Consider the following 18892-nt stretch of genomic DNA (forward strand, 5'->3'; position numbering starts at 1 on the left):
TATTACAAATCAAATGACGAATTTTTTTTGGAGCAAATGAATGGACCAAAATAAAACCTCTTTCCATGCAAATCTCTAGAATTTATTATTTGTACTTTTTCCCCGTCCATTCCCCATGCTCTCTGTTTACCCGCATTCTATCTGTGCACACTGTTGTGTGTGCCTTCCTTCACCTCCCTAAACCCTCTCATCTACACTAATTGTAACACAACCAAGTGGTACAGAGACAGAGGGTTTCCACCCAATCTGTACATTTGTCACGTTCCTTCTGCATTGCGACTGGAGAGAAGGCAGGATATGATGTTAAGTTTCTGCCCTCTCTACACAAGGTGCAGAGAAGAGAGAATACCCTCTCTGTCTCAGTACAGCTTGGCTGTGGCAACGAACATGACGATGAAATGGTATTTTATTCCACGTTTTCATCATGCTGTCTAAAACACAAAACTGACCTTTTTTTTCCCAAAGATGTCACTTGTAACACATACTACTGTTGGTAGGCGGTACGTGTCTCCAACAAAGTCTTTGTCACAATATTTTTTTGCAGAATTACATGTATTTTTTTATTACTGCATTCACACACATATGAAACGATTTTTCTCCTTGGAGAGCAAGCAGCTCCCTTGTTTCAAATTTTTTAAATTGTTTTACTATTTTATTGATTAGATTAACTGTCTTTGGATTAACTGTCTTTTCTGACTCTGTGGGCCCACTGTGATTTATTGATTGTTATTGTTAAATTGGCTGTTACTTTAAAATGGACCACAGTTATAGATGAGCACAATTTTGATATCTTTATTCTAGGCAACCGTCATATATTTCCAGGCTCAAGCGCAATATCAGCAAGACGTCCCAGGAATGAATGAATTAGACTTGAATGTTTCTTTTCATCTGCCAGAGAGAAACCAGCCTTTAACTTACCGCCTAAATTTGGCTAATGCTTTGTTAGCCCATTCAGCTGAGGTACAACCTAATTTACATTTGATGATAAAAAAAGAAAACTATGATTGACCAGAACACACATAATATCGTGCCCACACTTCTTTCACTGTATCCTTGGAAGTGGTATCTTAAAAAAAGTATATTTTGGCTTGTGATTACACAGGCACCACAGATTTCAGTCCTGGTATGCCTGCTTTGGAATTTCAGTACATTCCTCTTTGTGATGAAGATGTTGGCTATGTTGTGCCAAATGTGACACTATGGTTGTGATTTCTACAGACTCTTGTGAATAAAGGATTTGAGGTGGAAGCAAAGGGAAAAGGACAAGCAATTATGTCGGTGAGTTTAACCAAGCATATTCCATATTTTAATTGTCAAAGCATTGTCCAATAACTCTTATAACCATAGCACTAATCTGTCATGGGAGTGGCTGGCTCACTCACCGGCTGTCACATGGTTCTCGGTGTCTCGGAGTGATGGATGCCTTTGTCTCCCTTCATGGCCACCAGCCGGATCCACAGATCTTCAGTGGAATAGTATGACTGCAAGGCGCACCACACTCGTTCATGCCTGCCAGCCCCTGCAGCCGTACCACGTGGTTAGCGGTTTGCAGGGGAAGGGAGGTGAGCTCTGTCTCCTCTTAGACCTGTCTACCCTCGGGCAGGCATGTAAGTAGTGTCCCCCACACTGATCCAGGATCCCCTTGGTGTCAGAACCTTGAGGAACCCATATTGATATCCTGGGAACAGTGAGGGGAACAACCAGTTAGGTGTATAGGGGGCATGGATGCCTACCTACACTAGAGGGATCCCACTCTCTTTCCCCTACTTAGGCATACACCACCCTTGGTTCTGTGCGCAGTTGTTTTGTGGACTTCCTAAAGGTTGCCAGTCCCCCAAGTCTGGAGTTAACCTTGCCTTGGTTAACCCTTTCAAGCTTGATATGACCTTTTGGTCAAAGTTGCTGCTGAACACTATACTTCCAATACATTTGCCTATCTTAGCCTTGGAGTGCCTGGATTTTATTTTTCTCTTCTATGGCTACAAACTACCTCTTGGGACTTGGTGCTAGCCCCAGGTTTGGTTTCAACCTTTTTAGGCGCTTGAAATACCCTCTTGGGTATTAGAAAAGACACAGTCTTGTAGAATCAAAGAAATCCATATAATGTATTGCACAGTCCATTATAAATAAATCACAAAAGAAAATATCTCTACTGCCATGATCTTGCGCAGGTCAGGGATGAGACTGAAACTGGGGTTAACTTCAGTTACTTTATTTTTTTTTTATCTTAGACATTATAGTAAGAACAGGATATCCTATAATAGAAATTATAGGAATGAAAGAGAGAGAAAACAGAATCGAATAACAGATTACAGGTGAGAATAACTAGGCTATCAAGTAAAGGGTTTAGACAATAAGCCCAAAGTGGAAATAAGGTAAACCTATAAATGGAGTTATAGGTAGGAGATTGAAGATAAACCTATAGAAGAAATTATAGGTACAAATCTTGAGGGAAAACAGGATTCAGGCAATATACCCCGGAACCGGATATAAAGAAACAGGGAAACCTATAAGAGAGAGAGATTGAAAATCTATTAATGAAATAATAAATTACAGGAAAACAAATAACTAAACAGAACTAAACCGATATATAAAGATTATGTTATAAAGGGTTTTTAGTTGTTCAGTCTCTTTGGATTAGAGATTGTACTGTAGTAGCAGGTATTTTATGATAGATGCCAATATAATCTGGAATATTTGTAAATCCAATATAGTAGTGACGCAGGTAGCCACAATGTAATAATACATTTAAAGTCCAGTATAGATTTAAACAAGTTGGATGTCAAGCAGGAATTTAGGGTTGTTCAGGCCGGTATGGTGCAGGTTTGTATATAAAGCAGGTAGGTAGAGTTGTTCATGCAAGTCTGGAGCCAGCTGGTGAGTAAATCAGGTTATGGAGCCGATAAGGTAAGTCCACAGGATATAACCCATGAGCCAGAATTCAAAGTCTTTCAGGCAATCATCAACTTCAATGTCAAGGCCATGAGGTGAGTTGGGTGTAACCTTTTATCGGATCTGAATTAGTCCAGGCAGGTGAGGATGAGATGGAAATCTCTGTGCTAGTGGTTAGGGAGGCCACTAGTGGCAAATAAAATCAGTGCAGGGACTTGGTTTTTAAAGGAACAGAATAAACAGAACTAAAAGTCTTGTTTGTCAGGATAGGATCCTGACACCTACAAACAAAATCCTAGCTTATCGGAGCACTTACTAACATAAATATCCCTTACTATCAGGGTTTAAGCTAAATAATACACAGGTTTCACCATCCTTGTAAAATGTCAGTTTTCTGCACTCCAGTCCTCATTTGCAGTTTAGCATGCTGCTACCAGTCCCCAAACCTGTGACAAATACAGTAATTAACTAACATCTAACAACAGTGAATTAGCTGATTAAATCACCTGTTTTCACCCTTTTGAGTTTAGCATAGATGCTCTTGGTTGGGAACAGTTACATCCCTCTCTGACTCTGCAATGTCTAACAACTCTGTCTGAAGAATTTAGAATCTCCTGCTTTTCCACGTTTCTTCAAAGAGACAGTGGAGTTTACTTTGGCTCTGCAGAGTCTCCAAAACTATTGCAAACAATTCTAGAGCCCTGGTCCTACAGATCACTATTGCTCTTTCAGTCAAGTGGGAGTCTATCCACTCGGAGCATCCCCACAGCTCTGTCATTAGACCATAGCACCTCCTCCAAAGAGATACTGTATTAATAGTCCCTGAATAAGTTGGATCTGTAGACTTACCAGAAAGCTATATCAATAAAAACAACAGAGCCTTTGGGTATACAAAACATTAATCTAATTTTTTTTTTTTCATAAATCTTGTACAGGTAATGACGGTGTATCAAGCATTAATGACAGAGAAAGAGATGAAGTGCAACAACAACTTTGAACTTTCAATAAATGTCACAGAAGACGATGATTTAACAAGTAAGCATGTGATTTGACTTGATATATATCCTCTAGCGTAATACAATATATATACATTTTACAAATAATTGGCAACACAGTATTTGCCTCTTGCATAGATCTTATGATTTATAATCTATTACTATCTATTATTAGTAAAAATGTTTCACCAAGTTAAATATTGATAAGAAATAGATCATTTTCAAAATTAAAATTGTCTTTATACCCCCCCTTTAAAAAAACTAACGAAAAAAAAACACATTTAATTATTTGTAATAATATTTTAATTGAGCACATCCCATCACTGATTAGTCTTTATCTATGCTTGGATAATTTCTTCCTAAATCATGGTCGGTGTGTCTTGGAAATTTGAGTCAGACTGTATGTGAAGGTTTCTTTGTTGTGTTTAGCATTTTCAGTAGTATTTCACTTTCTATGTTTGTATATGGGGTATTTCTGTCATGCATTAAGGTCATATTTGCCAATAAGTCATACCCTCTTTTTATCTCTTCATCCAGTTAGGAGACCTGAAGGCGCAATTTCAATGGTGGCTTTAGATATTTGTGTCAGGTATCTCATTTTTTTCTAAATCTCTATCTTGGGTATGAGGCAAAGCCTATCTCTTGGAATCCTCAGGAGACCAATTATTCCAGTGCCAATGCTGATTGAAATGCAAGGATGCCGAAGACTAGAGTTTAGCATTATTTAGAAAGTAGGAGATAAAATGGCAGGAGAGTTTCATTGGAGGAGTGGAAATAGGGAAGAGAGTGGTGGGTGAGAGAATGGTGAGATAAAATAGATTGTTGGACAGAATCCATAATGGAAGTGTGTTTAGGAAATGTTTTAGAGGGTGAGCAACACAATAGAAAAAAAAAGGAAAAGTTGAATAGCTTTGAAGAGGTAGATTGAAATTAAGAATTTAATTAAAGAGGCAGATGATGTGAAGTGAGATAAATGTAACAATCCAAAAGAATGAGAAGAGTAAAGAAATAGAAAACTTAGTCTTTTAATCTAATTTTATTAAATTGTGATAATATAAATGCTAAACAAAATCAATTTATCTCCTCTGTGTTACTTTCTTTCTACAATTAATTTCAGACATCTCAAAGATGTAGATGCCACCATGTCTATCGTTGAGGTGTCAATGTTGACTGGTTTTGCTCCAGCTGTGGACGGACTTAACAAGGTGAGAGCAAAAGGCAGATATTGAGACATTTCACACTTCCCTTTTCCAGCACTGAATCATTACATAACTTATATCTTTGAAAATGGCATTGTCCGATCAATATGATTTTCAGTAATTATATTTCCTGATTATAGTTTGAAAAGAAAAACATTTACTTAGAAAAAAAATCTGTGAAACACCAAGAGTAAATTGTATCTCATGTATGTTTTGAGACTTTTGTTCGTGTCAGGTATTCACTTCACTAACTTTCCTTTTCTTATTATGTACAGCTCAAACGAGGGGTAGACAAATCCATCTCTAAATTTGAGGTCAAAAAGAGAGTAACGGACAAAGAGACCGTCATTATTTATGTGGACAAGGTAATCCTTTTGTACTTTTGTAGCTATGTTAATGCTTTTATTGCTTTCTTTTACGAACTTCAGTCACTTATTGATTATCATAAATACTGCCATCTATTTATCTCAGCAGATAGAATCAACAGTCTAGAACAGTATTGGGCATAAGGTAGATCTCCTGAAGTACAATTGCAACTTCTATTAAGCTATCCCATTCTAAATACTGTCAAAGCAAGCCTCATGACAGATATAGCTCTACAACAACAGAAAATCTACTTTTTACCCAACCCTGGTCTAGAGAAAGATATCTAGGTACAATAAATCTGCTTTCAAACGCCTGATAGTGCCATGCTTTTTAGCTATATGTCCACCCCCAATCTTAGACATCATAGGCGAAAGTATACTTCATCCTGACTGTGCAAGGTTTTGTGCCTTGTGTTGTGTGTCCAAGTCTCAACTAGTTTTAAGGTTTGTGAAATCAACCCCTTATGGGTGGTTAGCTCTGGAATACCATGTTGCAAAGAATCAATATAAGATCTAAGATACTAGTTTGCACCTAAGCATCATTGAAAATGTGTAATTGATAGTGTCAAGGAACTCATCAAGAGTTTACTCTAAGCTCTAATCTCTAGTCTCCCGTTATTTATTAAAGATTTGTATCCGAAAGTCTTTCAGTCATTCAGCCGAATGTGTTTTTATTTCCATTAGTAGATATGTCTGAATTAGTTTCTTTATCATAGTTAAAACTCAGCTTAAATGACCAAATTCAGCAATATTCTCTTATGTTTAACCACCTAACTCAATTTCTCAATACTAACTCTCTCAATCAATCTAGCTTCTGCTACCATCATTCTTCTGAAACTGCTCATATTAATGTGACTAATGATATAAGCATTGCTAAATCTAAAGATAATGACTGTCTCTTAAATCTCCTTAATAGTGATGTCCCGAACGGTTCGCCAGGAACTATTCGCCAGCGAACATAGCTTGTTCGCGTTCGCCCCGGCGGACGAGCATATGCGATGTTCGGTCCGCCCCCTATTCTTTATCATTGTGGAAGGGAGGGTCTGCTGCTGATTGGCTGGAATGTGTCTGCTGACTGTGAGGTACAGGGTAAAAGTTTACTCAATGATAAAGAATAGGGGGCGGACCGAACATCGCATATGTTCGCCCGCCGAGGCGAACGCGAACAAGCTATGTTCGCTGGCAAATAGTTCCATCCAGGGCAAATACTCCTGAACATAGGCTGTCTCTCTTCTTCTTCAAACCCTCCACAACCTTTGACTCCACAACACTGTACTTCCTGGTTGTCATCCTATATTTCTGAACAATAACTTACAGAGTTATGAAAAAGAGTCAGAATTCAATGTGAATGCAAAGTTAATTTCAAATGTCAGAACAATATAGCCTTACTGAAAAAATGATCTAAGTCAACTTTGCTTCATCTGCTTAGACCTTCAATTTGAAATTTACTTAAGTGAATAACCCTGTTAGTGACTCCTTCTCCGATACCAATAGCTTATACTCTCTCTATTCTTTGCCGGCTATGTACTCACAGCAATTCACTCCCCTCAGATCTCACACTCAGAAGAAACCTGCTTGAAGCTTTTTGCTCATCAGATGTTTAAAGTGGGTCTTATCCAGCCGGCATTGGTCACAGTCTATAACTATTACAATCCAGGTAATACATCTCTGTTCTTGATAATTATTAGTTTTTATCTTCTATGCACTGAAGGACATGCACCCAGACCACTTCACCTTAAAGAAGTTGTCTGGGTGCAGTGGCCATGTCCTTTTAGTCTTGCAATTAAAAACATTGGCATTTTGTAGAAACAGCAACGTTTTCATTTCAGGGCTAAACACAACTTTAATGACTGTCTTCTTAACAGCCACTAGAGGGCGCTTCCACTGTGATGACTGAGTTTGACTTGGTAATGTGATGTTCAAGGTTGAACGTCATCTAAAGCTGATCATAAGGAAGCATTGACATCAATCCTTCTCTATGAGAAGCACTGGATTTGACAAAAAAATTTATATGATATAGACTGTTGGACAAAAACAAAGGCCGATTGGGAGGCTTAGTGCTGGAAAAGGGTAAAAAAAGTAAAAACCCTTTTTACAATTTGATTTAGGCATGCCCTGTAAAATAAATTGGGAGGAGAACACTATAGCATTTGAATACATGTTTATATCCCTAACACTAAAGTGTTACTTTATTCAATTCATTGTAAAGCCATAAATTATTAAACTTGCTTTGAATCCGATTGAAACAATAATATTATATAATGAAATCTGCAAAAAGGTAGAACATCACTTCTGTGTATAAATCAGTATTTTTTTGTTGTATTTACAGAGAGTCGCTGCACCAAATTTTACCATGTGAACGAGGGCAGCTCTCTGCTCGGCAGAATCTGTCAGGATGATGTGTGTCGCTGTGCAGAAGGTAAGAGATATGGCAGGGCTGGTTCCACATTAAATGCTATTAGGCATGTTCAAATAAAGTCAGTATTAAGGGCAATACGTACAGGAGGCTGAGAGATTTCAGGCACTAATCAGAGGTCTGTCCCTGTTTACATCCCTACCGGCACGTTTTATATCAGTCTGAGCCTGTGTAATAGAGTGATTCTGAAAATACACAGAAGGGAACTCACCTGCATTTATCAAAAGGGTGCTGCCAGAAACAACTGATATAGGGAGTTACAGGGAGAGGTTATATGGCGTAATAGGAGGAGTTATAGAGAGAGGAAGGAGTAATAGGAGGAGTTATAGAGAGAGGTTATATGGAGTAATAGGAGGAGTTATAGGGAGAGGTTATATGGAGTCATAGGAGGAGTTATAGGGAGAGGTTATATGGAGTAATAGGAGGAGTTATAGGGAGAGGTTATATGGAGTAATAGGAGGAGTTATAGCGAGAGGTTATATGGAGTAATAGGAGGAGTTATAGAGACAGGTTATATGGAATAATAGGAGTTATAGAGAGAGGTTATATGGAGTAATAGGAGGAGTTATAGGGAGAGGTTATATGGAGTAATAGGAGGAGTTATAGGGAGAGGTTATATAGAGTAATAGGAGGAGTTATAGAGAGAGGTTATATGGAGTAATAGGAGGAGTTATAGGGAGAGGTTATATGGAGTAATAGGAGGAGTTATAGGGAGAGGTTATATGGAGTAATAGGAGGAGTTATAGGGAGAGGTTATATGGAGTAATAGGAGGAGTTATAGGGAAAGGTTATATGGAATAATAGGAGGAGTTATAGGGAGAGGTTATATGGAGTAACAAGAGGAGTTATAGAGTGAGGTTATATAGAGTAATAGGAGGAGTTATAGGGAGAGGATATATGGAGTAATAGGAGGAGTTACATGGACAGGGTATATGGAGTAATAGGAGGAGTTATAGGGAGATGTTATATGGAGTAATAGGAGGAGTTACATGGACAGGGTATATGGAGTAATAGGAGGAGTTATAGGGAGAGGTTATATGGAGTAATAGGAGGAGTTATAGCGAGAGGTTTTATGGAGTAATAGGAGGAGTTATAGGGAGAGGTTATATGGAGTAATAGGAGGAGTTATAGCGAGAGGTTTTATGGAGTAATAGGAGGAGTTATAGGGTGAGGGTATATGGAGTAATAGGAGGAGTTATAGGGAGAGATTTTATGGAGTAATAGGAGGCGTTATAGGGAGAGGTTACATTTAAAGATTTTTTTTTCTATGTAAACACTTGGTATTTGACACACAGTCTCTTTTTCACAGATAACTGTTACATGCAGCAGCAATTAGAAAATGTTTATGCAGTAAGTCGTCAGGAAAGTGCATGTGGTCCAGGCGTGGACTTTGGTAAGGTCCATCATACATTAATAATAATATGGTAATATCTGGGAGAGTTCCCTGGTCTGCTTCTCAATTCACTCACAGGAACCCATATACCTGCAGAGTTTGTTACAACAAGCTAAATAAAATGTCCTGTCAAGGAAAAACTTTGTGAGATCTAGCTTGTTTATGTTTTGTAATCGAGTTTGCTGTCTGTATATGATGTGATTTACCTGTGTGTATGTCTTCACCTTTTATTTAAACTTTTTTTCAACTTTTGCAATCAGAATGTCAGGATATCATCACTTTGTGCCAGAGGTTTTCTGTAGCTTTACCGGTATGGTCATGTGGCCTTCAGTGCTTCCCATTGCTGTGTCTAGATAACTGTAGGTGGTTCATGTCATAGTGGTTCCATTGATCTTTAAACCATAAAAAGCTCAATAATACTTGTGACTGTTTTATTTAATCCACAAGAGGACCCAGCAGTGTTTGAACCTTAAGTGACCTTTTTTCAAGTTTCACAAAAATCATCACTTACTGTTAGAATGTTGAAGAGTCTGCTACACTCAAGAAAATAATTCAGTGTGGAAGATAGCACTCGGGACATATCCCCGAACATAGATTAGAGGGACTTCCTGGCTCTGGTGCTATGTCTACGTTTGGGGAAATTTCCCATAATGTAGACAAGCGCACCTGAAATGACTCCCATAGTTTTCATTTTTATCAATTATCACATAGAGTTAGAACAGGCATAAAAGCTCTGTATACTGTGTAAGCAGGGGAAATCTTATTAGAGTTAGGATTAGTGTAGGGTTAGGCTTAAGGTTAGGGTTAGAGTTGGTTTTAGGATTGGCTTAGGGTTAGGGTTTGAGTTCGGGTTGATTTTAGGTTTAGGGAGGAGTTAGGTCTGGTGTGAGCATTATGGTTAGTGTTAGTTAGATTAAGGTTTAGCTAGTGTTAATGTTAGTTAATGTTAGGGTCATTTAAGGTTAGGATTAACTAAGGTTAATATCAGTTATGGTTAATGTTAGTTAAGGCTTAAATTAGAGGGGCAAGGTTTAAAAATAAAATGAGGAAGTATTACTTTACTGAGAGGGTAGTGGATGCATGGAATAGACTTCCAATTGAAGTGGTAGAGGTTAACACAGTGAGGGAGTTTACGCATGCGTGGGCTAGGCATAAGGCTATCCTAGCTATAAGATAAGGCCAGGGACTAATGGAAGTATTTTGAAATATTGGGCAGACTAGATGGGCCGAATGGTTCTTATCTGCCATCACATTCTATGTTTCTATTTTCCCCGAATTAGCTTAGGTCTTGTTGTGGGATCTTTGAAGTAGCAGGACACAAAAACTGGGACATTTTGGTGGGATGAACACATATCAGAAGTTCCTTGTTTGTGAACTCACTGTTTCTCTGAAAAGCCTTGGTCCTTAATGTGGTAATCCTGCATCCCACAGACTAAGTGAACTGCGAAATGCTGAATACGGTATGTTCGGGGAGGAGGGGGAAGTTAGTATTTTTATTTTTGCTCATGGTGCAAAAAAGAGATGATTGATGGCTAGCGGACTAATTGTTAATTTTATTCACAGCTCATGTGGGAAGTGAGCAATAGAGAAAAACAGGAAGAGCATCAAAAAAATATTTAATAAATAATATATAAATATAGAATTTTTATTTTAATTTTTTTTACTGGTTTTCCCCCTATCTGTTACTTTTTCTCACTTGATCTGTGAACAAAATGGTGGGAAAATGCAAGTGTACTGTAAAATATCTATACCTAATATTATATTATAAATATTTTGCAGCACATTGATTTTTACATATTTTTTTGTTTTTCTTCTGATTAGGTTCCTGAAATAGCATTTGGCCAAGCCAAAGTAACATCCAGCTGAATTTCATGTGTTCTGAAAATGTTTCTGTCTTCGTGAAATATTATTTATTAGAAATGACATTTATCAGTGTGCTCACTACTATCTTCTCTCTGCAGTGTACAAATTAAAGCTCGAGAGTAAAGAACCACATGGTAACTACAATATTTATGTGATGACGATTCTCCAGGTCTTAAAGCAAGGTAAGTTAAACAGATATGTAAGTGTTATGGTGGGGTGGGGGAGAAGGAAAAAAGTAGAGCAGTAGCAATGCCATGAGAGTTCTGCAAAGGTGGTTCACAAACTCAAATCTGCTGAAGCAATTTGTAATTGAAGTTTGCTCAAGTCACTCTCAGTTAGTACAAAACCACCATGGAGCTAATTCAAAGAGAAAAGGGATGAATCATAAACATAAATGTAAGAATAATGGGCAGTGGTGTGAGGGTCTTTTAATCTAGTTGGTGTGTGAGTGGCTGTCAATTCGAAAATCCAATTTACTAAATCTTATTGTTCAATATTTGCAAAACTCTCTTTTAGAACTCATTTAAAAGAACCTATCTATCTATCTATCTATCTATCTATCTATCTATCTATCTATCTATTTATCTATCTATCTATCTATTTATCTATCTATGTAGCTACACAGTATAGCTCCTCAGAGGTCCCCCTATAACCCTGCACATAAGTGCTTCACTTTATTCACAATTACTCTTCAATTCAGTGTGTTCAATTTAATTTTACATATCCTCATTCTTTGACAATTAAAATCTGCATCATGCAAACGTTGACAAAACAATATGATTGGCTGGAAAAGTCCAACCAATCACACCTTTTTTTTGATGCCCAGTGTTACAAAAAACTTCATGATTGAAGATGAATATTGTTAAATGGTCCAACCATCACAATTATTTTTTTAAACCTGCAGCAAACATTTTTAAACAAATATAAAAACTAAAATAAAACCAGAAAGGGATGGCCGAAGTAAAGATCACTTGGTTGGTAGTGGGAGACAGCCGGTTAAATTAGAAGCCATCCTGAACTGGTCCGTCCCCAAGACAAAAAAGCAGGTTGCAGCCTTCCTAGGGACAGCAGGTTCCACAATTCAGCGAGACGGTCAAACCCCTGACAGTCAAGACAAAGAAATCGCTGCCCTGGACAATCCTGTATTCCCCCGAGTGTCAGCAAGCCTTTGAAACCCATAAAGACGTTGAATGACGACGGAGAAGAACACCTGGTGGCATACTAGAGCCACAAACTATTATACAGAGAGGTAGGGTAACGTGTTTAATGAAAAAAAGTGTCTGCCACTCATCTGGGCACTCAAAAGATTTCAACCCTACCTCTATGAGAAAGAGTTCACCGTCTTGACTGATCACAACCCCCGGTACTGGCTAAATTAAGTAGCCAGGGACAATGGGAAATTGCTGTGGTGGAGTTTGGTGCTACAACCTTTTACGTTTACATATCAATACTGGCATGGGAAAGACAATCGGAATGCCGATGGATTGTCCCAGCAAGTGGACAAGTGGACAAGTATCCCAGTAATTTCAGCCACCCATGGGTTTACCCATCTGGGCAACCCCGGGCCTCCTTCCTAATGTGTCTTGGTGTCCAGCAGGTAATTAAATTATCATGTTTTAACCTATTTATATCCCAGACACCAAGACACCAGAGAGTGGTGTACATTGTTCTGGCTAAAGACCCCCTGATGTGTGTAGGGATATAAAAATATGTGTTTTCTCTGCAATAAACAGTTCTCTTGTTTTACCCAAAATGACTGGTCTTGTCCACTATTTTGGGGAAATTCTAGAGGGCTATAATCACTTTTTATGTATGCTCTAGCTGAATCCAGGACCAACGGAGGAAAGGAGAAGCAGCGACCAAGAGACACTAAGAGACCTTGCTACAAGCGTCTTTTTTTTTTTCTTGCAGAAAATATACTTTATATCTTCCCTCCCTTCTCAAATTTGACCATACCTTTGGAGGGGGGAAATTGATAAAGCCCTGATGGTCCGGTGGGGAGTGAACTCTAGCCAGCAGCTCCTCCAGCTAGAGTTTACTTTTGCGAGATCGGAACACTGTCATGGTGCTCGCAAGAGCAATCCGGCAGAGCTGCTGGCTAGAGCTCCCAGGTCTCTCCTCCTCTCTGCCAGTTAAGTGCCGGCCCTCTTGGCACACTGCAGGGCCAATGCTTAAATAGTGCCAGCTCTGCTGACCATGATTTTTGCGTCCCCCTTGACCCAGACTGGGTCCGGTTTTGCCAAACTCTAGATTCGCCAGTGGTCAGGAAGACAGCCTCTTGAGGAGCTTCCATGGCTATAACAGAATAAAACTCTGTTAAAGCTCAAATGACACTTGATTGGCGCAGTGCAATTTGTTTTTGCACAAGCACACTAGCCTCCCAATTCTTTCCTATGGAGAAGCATTGAATTGGTTGAGATCACTGAGACTAGTGAAGACTAAAGTTCTGGGAAATATAAGGTACGTAAAACTTACCTTTTAAAACACTGCAAGGGAGAGGTGATGGACACTTACATAGATAAGGAAACACTTGTTTGTATTCCTGACGCTATAGTGTTCCTTTAATTAAAAAATTATGACAGTGTTACTTGAATTCATTACTTATTGCATGTATAAGGTAAACTTATCTTGTAAATGTATTTGTATGTCTCATCCGCCCATTGTTCAACACTATTTAATAAGATGAAACACTATGACTAATAATATTTTGATGTCCTTTAATTTCTTTTAAGTTTTTTTGGTAATTTGCATTTTTTATTCAGATGTTAACATATAACAAATGAGTATTATTACCAACATACAGTTGCATAACATAATAAGTCTTACACGAGAAATTACATCAGCTGATCTAGCGCACAGGAAGACTCCTCATGTTCTTAAAGGGACACTACAGTCACCAAAACAACTTTTAGCTTAATGAAGCAGCTTTGCAGTCTGACTGATCAATTCTCTGCCATTTAGGAGTTAGATCACTTTGTTTATACAGCCCTAGTTACGCCTTCCTGCATGTGACTTACACAGCTTTCCTAATCACTTAAAGGGACACTCCAGGCACCCAGACCACTTCTGCCCATTGGAGTGGTCTGGGTGCCAACTCCCACTACTTTTAACCCTGCAAGTGTAATTATTGCAGTTTTTTATAATCTGCAATAATTACCTTGCAGGGTTAACTCCACCTCTAGTGGCTGTCTACCTGACAGCCACTAGAGGGTACTTCCTGGATCATAGCACAGGAAACCTGTGCTAGAGCGTCGCTGGACGTCCTCACGCTATGTGAGGACCTCCAGCGTCGCCCATTTCCCCATAGGAAAGCATTGAAATGCATTTTCAATGCTTTCCTATGGGGAGCGCTAATGCGCATGCAGCATTTTCACCCCTTCAGCAACCGGGGATTGCGGGTTGGGAGGAAGAGGGAACCTGCAGTGCCAGGAAAACTGATTGTTTTCCTGGCACTGGAGTTTCCCTTTAATGTAGAATGTGATCGAATGTTTAAACTTCCTTTATTGCACAATCTGTTTAATGTAGAGTTTCTTATCTCTTGCACTGTTAATAGCCTGCTAGACCTCGCAGGAGCCTCTTGTGTGTGATTAAAGATCAATTTACAGTGCAAGACATAAAAACTTGTAAAGTGAGTTAAGATCTGATTGAAAAAGAAAGTTTTTTTTTTCCATGCAGGCTGGGTGAGTCACAGATGGGGGAGGTGTGGCAAGGGCTGTATAGACAGAAACCAAAGTGATTTAAATCCCAAATTGAAGAATATTGTTCAGTGCGACTTTTGAGGCATGATCTATACACAAAAACTGCTTCATTCAGCTAAAGTTGTTTTTGTGACTACAGTGTCCCTTTAACCCCTTAAGGACACATGACATGTGTGACATGATTCCCTTTTATTCCAGAAGTTTGGTCCTTAAGGGGTTAAATAAAATATATAAAATATGAGTAAAACAGCAGCAGCACATAGACAAACATTACTAGCCACTAAATTAGAAGTATTAGTTAATCAGCAATAGCTGGCTAGACTAAAAACATGTATTGCACGGCAGGTGTACCTGATGTGAAGTCATACTAACCTTGAAATCAACAGTAAAGAGGAACATACAGTTTTAAAAGAAAATGAATTCATAACTTTGTTCTACACAAACATTCAGTGCAACACTCAAAAATGTAATTTCATCATTTGTCCATCCTTACAGAGTGTGTTATTTTGCATGAGTGGTTTTCTGCATATAAATCCTACTATGAGTGTCCTTCATCTCTGCCCTTGTTTATGTTATTCTATCTTTCTCCATGTCTCCTGAACTGCAGGTATGGACGAAGACATCCTTGGAAACCAACGTGATTTTATTAGTCATGTAAAATGTGAAAAGGCATTACATTTAGACATTGGGCTGGAATACATCATTTGGGGTGTAAATAAAGACATTCAGAGTCATGGCTCTAGGTAAGTGAAGAAGCTACCGAGTTGCTATGGAGGTAGATAACAATCTCCAAAACAAGTAATATTGAATGTGGTTAGACTGTGGTATAGTTAAATGTGTTAAAGAAAATCATCTGTGGATAATGTATTATGGTAAATTCCTTCAAGAACATCAGATTAAAGGGCAGAAAAACCCTAAAGGACATTATGGATAGATTGTCCTCCTGTTTTAAGATCATCTGGAGGGATGATCTCTTGTCCAAATAAGACTTCTCATAGAGAAGCATTGTGGACCTACAAGGCATTTGTGGCAATTATTGCGCTCATCCACTTGGATGTTTTCACTGCATTCAGCAACGTCACGCTGTTCATGATATTGCTAACTTTGAAGAATTTCAATAACTGAAAGTCTTCACATATGAATCGACTCTAGTCCACTAAGGCCAAATATAAAAATTCCCTGTCATGTTTTACATTGCCAAATTGCAGGTACAGGATATATGTGCCAAAACTACTTAATTAGGGTACTTTTAGTGCCACTTTAACTTATAACATTTCAACCACATTTTTATTACCTAAAAAGTATTATATGTCTATTAGACATACTATACAAACAAACAAAATAACATCTGTATATAGGCCTTTGAGACAAAGTAGTAAAAGGAGGACATTAAGTATAAACATACCATTGTTTTTACAATCATCTTCATCTGATTCTATGCTATGATGCTGTTTTTAACAAATTCTACTCTCCTAACCTGCTATTCAGTACACATTAAATATTTTCAGAATGAACCTAGCATTATGTCCAATATCCTGCCTCCTACATCGACAGTAGTGTACGTTTCTCATTAAAGGGACACTATAGTCATCAAAACGACTTTAGCTTAATACATCAGTTTTGGTATGTAGATTATGCTCCTGCACTCTCACTGCTCAATTCCCTGCCATTTCGCAGTTAAATCACTTAGTTTATGCAGGCCTAGTCACACAAGGCATGTGACTTACACAGCCTTCCCAAACACTTCCTGTAAAGAGTCATCTAATGTTTACACTTCCTTTATTACAAATTCAGTTTAATCATTTCTTATCTCCTGCTCTGGTATTAGCTTGCTAGACGCTGCAGGATCCTTCCTTATGTAATTAAATTCATTTACAGAGCAGGAGATAAAAACTTTAAAAATAAGTGTCATCTGATTAAAAATTAAACCATTTTACTTTCATGTAGGCTGTGTCATTCACAGCCAGGGGAGGTGTGGCTAGGGCTGCATACACAGAAACAAAATTGATTTAACTCTTAAACGGGAGAGAATTTAGCAGTGAAACTTCAGAGGCATGATCTATTCACAAAAACTGATTAATTAAGCTTAAGTTGTTTTGATGACTATGGTGTCCCTTTAAAATAACTAATTATATATTTATAATATAAACATGTAGCTCTAGAGTATGGGTATATTGTAAATCAATAAAAATAACAGCGATAATTGATTAGGGACCTGTTTGCACAAGTATTTCTGTTACCATACTAGTCTAGCTAATTTTGTACTCAAAGCTGATTATTTAATATTTCTTTAGCCACACCTATATCATTGGGAGAGACACTTGGATCGAGTGGTGGCCAAATGTCCGGGATTGTCAGAATGCAGAGAATGCTGAACTCTGTGAAGCCCTCAATATGGTGGCTGAAATGCTGGAACATGCTGGCTGCCCATCATAACAATTCAACATGACTACAAACTTCTGCAACTCTAAAAAACAACAACAACAACAACAAAAACAGCAATTGATAGGCATAAATATCAATGTCTTCAATAAATATCATTTGTAACTCTCATTTGTGGAATCTTGTTTTATCTTCACCACATGGTGTGACTAAACCCTGTTACTTTTTTAGTAGCAACAGGCTTCTTGATAACAAAATGTTTTAAAGTTGGATGTTTTTATGTATTTATTTCTCTATAAGTCTTTTTTATGCATAATTACTTTGTGTGCCTATTTACAGCTACCAGGAAGTGGATGGAATGCTCGGTAAGGTGGATCGTCGCTGGAAATAGTTTGATACGTGGGTGGCAGCACTTTTCATGTATACATGTGTGTTTGTATCCATGCTTTATCAAAGACATTAGCATTGATAAAGGGAAATTGCCTGAAACGTTTGCAACTTATATTTTATCCTAATACAAAAAGAGAAGTCCTGCGCTCACTCCCATCACTAATGGGCCGGCAGCAAGGACTACAGTACACATCAGCCCCAATATATAGTAAAAACCAAAGAAAAGAAAAAGTTACCTGCGCTCTCTCCTTAATCCCTATGTATATTTAGACAAATGGAGGTCATTTAGTTGCTCCAATGGCCATTGGAGGGAATGCCCGCCTGCCAACGTCAAGGCAGACCCCCCCTAAGCGGGTCCTAACACTGACCCTTCAGCCTGCTTCCTTGAGCTTCTGGCATAGACATCTCTAATGAGACAGAGAGGGGTATTTTTTATATACACCCCTACATACTTATTAACCCTTAATAGGGAACACATGGGATGGACGGCAGCATTGTAACCAGGCTGTGTGATACAAAGTAAATACAAATACAAAAAGAGAAGTCCTGCGCTCACTCCCATCACTAATGGGCCGGCAGCAAGGACTACAGATGTCTTTGCCAGAAGCTCAAGGAAGCAGGCTGAAGGGTCAGTGTTGGGACCCGCTTAGGGGGGTCTGCCTTGACGTTGGCAGGCGGGCATTCCCTCCAATGGCCATTGGAGCAACTAAATGACCTCCATTTGTCTAAATATACATAGGGATTAAGGAGAGAGCGCAGGTAACTTTTTCTTATTTTATCCTTCCAATAAATATGGTAGCACCCCGGTGTGCACTTTAAATACCAGTTGCGCATTACTCCATTTTTTCTTGCTTTGATATACACTGGAGGAACTACAGTGGGAGTTTTTTTGCTGCATGGTTATACTGTTGTTACTACTTATTGAATCAGTGCAGGCAGATTTTCTGCCTCTACCTCTTACTGCATAGTGAAACAAAGTATGCACGTGTAACAAGTTAGATGAATAGCTGCTTGATCCAAGGAAACATCTGACTGCTATTTTTTTTTTTTTTTTTTAATTCTTTATTTTTCGTTGTGCATGCGGTAACAAAACATTGGACAATGCCACAACGGCATATAATAACTCAGGTACAACACAGTTTGAAATAGCTATGGCATGTAGGTAACAGCACATTTTTAAATATATTATGATCAGGATAGGCAAACATGTCTATGTATGGTTCTCAGCTGGTTAAGTTAATTATGATTAAAAATGTTTTCGTCTATAACATAACAACAGGTAAGAGTTAAACATTTAAA

At 38.3% G+C, this 18892-nt stretch overlaps 1 protein-coding gene across 1 annotated transcript in view; it reads left to right on the plus strand.

Annotated features, from left to right (window-relative positions):
• The window catches only part of LOC134603554 (venom factor-like), a 77988-nt gene extending 60731 nt beyond the window's left edge, over window positions 1–17257 (plus strand). Inside the window, 12 exon segments of the mRNA XM_063449639.1 lie at window positions 802–960; window positions 1219–1278; window positions 3828–3927; window positions 4425–4476; window positions 5005–5092; window positions 5362–5451; window positions 7003–7108; window positions 7781–7870; window positions 9177–9260; window positions 11222–11305; window positions 15429–15564; window positions 17116–17257. Coding sequence (XP_063305709.1) covers window positions 802–960; window positions 1219–1278; window positions 3828–3927; window positions 4425–4476; window positions 5005–5092; window positions 5362–5451; window positions 7003–7108; window positions 7781–7870; window positions 9177–9260; window positions 11222–11305; window positions 15429–15564; window positions 17116–17257 — 1191 coding nt within the window.
• Window positions 17258–18892: the final 1635 nt, after the last annotated feature.

The sequence above is a fragment of the Pelobates fuscus genome, chromosome 3, assembly GCF_036172605.1.
Source record: "Pelobates fuscus isolate aPelFus1 chromosome 3, aPelFus1.pri, whole genome shotgun sequence".
Classification (NCBI taxonomy): domain Eukaryota; kingdom Metazoa; phylum Chordata; class Amphibia; order Anura; family Pelobatidae; genus Pelobates; species Pelobates fuscus.